The 4245-nt window shown below is 51.6% G+C and overlaps 1 protein-coding gene across 1 annotated transcript; it reads right to left on the bottom strand.

Moving 5' to 3' along the window:
- Positions 1-2589: 2589 nt before the first annotated feature.
- On the bottom strand, positions 2590-3285 carry LOC147487764 (uncharacterized). The gene has a single exon (XM_086574131.1). The coding sequence runs from the start codon at positions 3283-3285 to the stop codon at positions 2590-2592; it is 696 nt and encodes a 231-aa protein (XP_086430257.1).
- Positions 3286-4245: the final 960 nt, after the last annotated feature.

The following is a 4245-nucleotide window of genomic DNA, read 5'->3' as shown; positions in this document are numbered from 1 at the left end:
CCTCCGCAGCCCCTACTCCCTACCGATCCCTGACCACTTGGGAAGATCAATACTCATCCTCTCATTCCCCTTCCACCACTTCTCAAACTTCAGACATGGGTGCTAACAAACGCAAACTCTTCGGACAGGTGACTTCGGATGAGGATGTCGCCCCCATTTTGCCCCCGGCCATTTGCTCATCCCTCTCCTCCCCCACCCTCCAAACGTCCACGACCCTCAGCTCCTGAAGAGGGTCCCCCAGCTAAGAACACATCCCCACCTACCGCGCCTCCTCATGCGGAACAGCGGCCCGGGAAGGAGGTAGCACCCCGGACTGATAAGGGGGCCGCTGGACCCATTCCTCCGTTTTGCCCCGCTTTCAAACTTCGAAACCACATTCTAACTGTCAACGACTCTGCCTTGGAAAATCCGGCAGTGGCTTCCTCCCTGTTCTTCGGGTCTCATCTCCCCAAAGATATGGCGTACGCTGAGAGGGGCTCCTTTGAGTCTCACCGGACTTCGTTCTACACCGGCTGGGAGAAGGTAACCTTTTCTTTTCATTCGAGTATCTTTCTTCCATCTCTCTGAGTATTCTAACTCCTACTCCCTCTTCCAGATGAGTTTGGACATCTCCTTCATGATCCGCGGCCTCTTTGGTGCCCGGGCACGGATCGATGAGCTGGACAAGGAAGTCGCCCATCTAGAAAAGAAGAATGCGGCCGCGGACCTGGACAAGCTCAGGGCCCAAGACGAGCTTAAAACTACAGAGGCCGCCCACCTTGCTTATATGGACAAGGTTAATGATCGCTTGAGTAATCAGCACGAGACCCTTCAAGAGAAGCACGCCGCCGCTCTGGACTCCCTCTCTCAGAAGCATCAGGAGGAGGTATCGGCTCTCCTTAACCAACATGAAGCCGATATGGACGAGCTCTGGAATAGCTTTCGGGCCCAAGCCGAGAAGAGGGTGGCCAAGAAGGTCAAGGAGGAGTTTGACCGGCTCACCAAAGAAGGCCGACTCCTTCCTGAAGCCCCTGCCGCTGCTCCACTATCTGAGGTCACTGTGCCAATTCCGGACTCCACTTCTGAAGGGAAAGATGCCGCTGCCTTGGTAGCTGGGGTGATAGATGAGGCTGCGGATGAAATCATAGAAGAAGCCGCCGAGTCCGTGATCCGCGAAAGTACTGCGGCTTGAAAATAGCTTGTTTATGCCCTGGCTAGGCTTCTTTTGATGCTACTTTGTCATACTCTTTATGCTACATTTTGTCGTATTTTCACCCCCACCAGTTGGGATGTTCATATTATGTTTGGCTTGTCTGTCTGGATTGTTTCTGTTGATACTCTTACTCGTATATGGATCCAACAATAACCGGCCCCTATTAGTGTATTCACCCCTATTGGTTGGGAATATTTGATTTGCTTGCCCCACGCCCCGACCAGGCCTCCGCCACTCTCTATCTCGGCGGGGCACTCTGTCATGGGCGGTGGTGGAAGCCCTCTTCGCTTCCGTTTGCCCCTATCTCACATAGGTCCGGGGCAACTCCTCTCACCCCGGCACTGTGGGACCTCATCTTCGTGTGGCAACTCTTTTTGCCCCACTAAAGTTTGGACCTCTTGTCCTTGGAGGGCTCACCCCCTCCCTTCCCTTCACTCCGAGGGGCAATGAAAACTCATGCAATAATACTTAACTCAAAAGTGCTACGGTTTTATATATGTACAAATAGCTTATGCCATTTTCAGTTTCTCTCATTACATTTACTCGTGAAATTTTTTCAGCAACCTTATATTCCACGGCCTATCCACCGCTGTGCCCTCCACAGTTTGTAACCTGTAGGTGCCTGTTCCCCCCACCTCGACCACCACGTAAGGCCCCTCCCATGTCGAACCCAATTTCCCCTCGCTGGCCTTCTTGGTGCTAGGGGTCACCCGTCAAAGCACCTTGTCTCCCACCTTAAATTTCCTCACTCTTAGTTTCTTGTTGTACTGCCTTTGCAGGCGGCGGTGATATTCTTCCAATTTGATGCGCGCTGTGTCTCTCCTTTCTTCTGCTAGATTCATGTCTCTAGCCAAAATGCCCCAGTTTGACCCATCCTTGACAGCCGCGGTCCTAGTGGTTGCCGCCACCATTTCTGGCGGTATCACGGCCTCTACTCCATACGCCAATGCAAAAGGGGTCTCCTTGGTCGAGGTTCGTGGGGTTGTCCGATAGGCCCAAAGCACCCGATTTAGTTCATCGGCCTAGGTCCCCTTCTTGCCATCCAGTTTCCTCTTGAGATTGTTAAGTATGGTTTTGTTAGAGGACTCCGCTTGTCCATTTCCCTCGGGGTTGTAGGGGGCCGAGAATCCCTGTTTGATATGATACGCTTGCAGAAAATTCTTAACCCTTGATCCCGTGAACTGGGTTCCATTATCCGGAATGATAGAATAGGGCACCCCGAAACGGCATATGATGTTTTCCCGCAAGAACTTGATCACTTGCACCTCTTTCACCTGCTGCAATGGTATGGCTCCGATCCACTTTGTAAAATAGTCCGTCGCGGCCAATAAGAATCTCCTTTTATCGCGGGCCATGGGCAGCGGTCCCACTATGTCAAGGGCCCACATCGTGAATGGCTACGGGCTAGACACACTGTGCAGCGGCTCTGCTGGGGCCAATATCAACTGAGAAAACCTCTGACACTTCTCACATTTTTTGGTGAATTCTACGGCGTCTCTTTTCATGTGAGGCCAGAAGTAGCCTTGTGTTAACAACCTGTGTACTGTTGTTCTGCCCGCCGAGTGGCTCCCACAATCCCCTTTGTGCAACTCACTGAGCACCTCTTGAGCCAGTTGCGGCCCCAAGCATCTTAACAAAGGCCCATTGAAATTCCTCCCGATATAATTCCCTTCCACCAACGTGTATCTTCGCGCTGTCTGTTCCAACCTTCGTCTTTCTCTGGGACAAATCCCCTCCCCCCCTGTCAAAAACTGCTTGATTGGCATCACCCATCCTTCGTCACCCTCTGCGGTATTCATCACTCCCAATGCTTCCTCGATACTTGGCTTGTCCAACTTCCTCACTTCGAGGGTCCTTTCTTCGGACCCTGGCATGGCAGCGGCTACATAAGCCAGAGCATCTGCGTGGTGATTCTCCCCTCGGTTCAAATGTACAAAGCGGATTTGTGCGAACTTCGACGCCCAGCTTAGCAGGACTCCCAAATATCTTGCCATCCTGGGACATCTTGCCGCGAACCCTCCGTTTGCCTGGCACACTACCAAATTGAGTCGAGTATACAGGTGAGTTCCTTCACCCCCGTGCCTTCTCGCCATTCTCATGCCGGGCGATTACCGCCTCATACTCGGCCGTTGTTGGATCTTTGCGAAACCCAATTTCATTGTCGGCTCTAGCTTTGTTGTTTATGCGCGTGACCAATACTACGATTCAATTCCGCCGCCAAGATCATCGTTGGCGACCAATCGGCAAACACTCTCCAACCATTTCGTTCGTCCCATGGGTTCAAGCTATCTAGTTCCTCTTCCCTCTCCGGTTCCAAAACCATCTCCTCCCCCTATGTAGGGTCCTCTGCGGGGAACTCCGCCATCGCCTGAGCCTTCTCCGTCCCTAACCTCGATATTGGATGTCATACGAACTTAGCATCATGGCCCATTTCAGCATTCTTCCCGACTTTCTCAAAGCCCGCTTAAGAGGCAAGTTCGCGGATTCACGATCGCTGCGTGGGCTTCAAAATAGGGCTTTTTAGCTTCAGAGTAGAAAATATCAAGGCAAAGGCGCATTTCTCCACCCGATCAGATCGGTTTCTCGTGATCCAACAACGTCTTACTCGAAAGTATCGGCCTTTCTATCTTATCCACTTCGAACGAGGACCGAAATGATTGCAGATAATCTATGACCCCGTGTACAAATACAATTTTTCTCCCTCTTCGGGTCGCGACAACAACGGCGTACCCTCTAAATACCTTTTAAGCCCCTGGAATGCCTGTTCACATTCTGCCGTCCATGTGAAATCTGTGGTGTTTCTCAATAGTCTCTACAGCGGCCTACATTTGTCGGATGATTTCGAGATGAACCTATTGAGAGCCGCGACCCTTCCAGCCAACCGCTGCACCTCCTTCACTGTCTTTGGTGATGGCATCTCCACCAACGATCTTATCTGCTCTGGGTTGGCCTCTATTCCTCGCTGTGTCACAATATACCCCAGAAATTTCCCTGTGGTGACTCCAAATGTGCACTTCTTGGGATTGAGTTTCAAATTGTGTGTTCGCAGTATC

This window comes from Coptis chinensis, chromosome 7 (genome assembly GCF_015680905.1).
Source record: "Coptis chinensis isolate HL-2020 chromosome 7, ASM1568090v1, whole genome shotgun sequence".
NCBI lineage: Eukaryota > Viridiplantae > Streptophyta > Magnoliopsida > Ranunculales > Ranunculaceae > Coptis > Coptis chinensis.
This window is presented reverse-complemented; position numbering and strand designations above follow the sequence as displayed.

Excerpts from the sequence above, each read along its gene's own strand:
- LOC147487764 (XM_086574131.1), bottom strand. The coding sequence starts at position 3,285 with ATGGCGAGAAGGCACGGGGGTGAAGGAACTCACCTGTATACTCGACTC.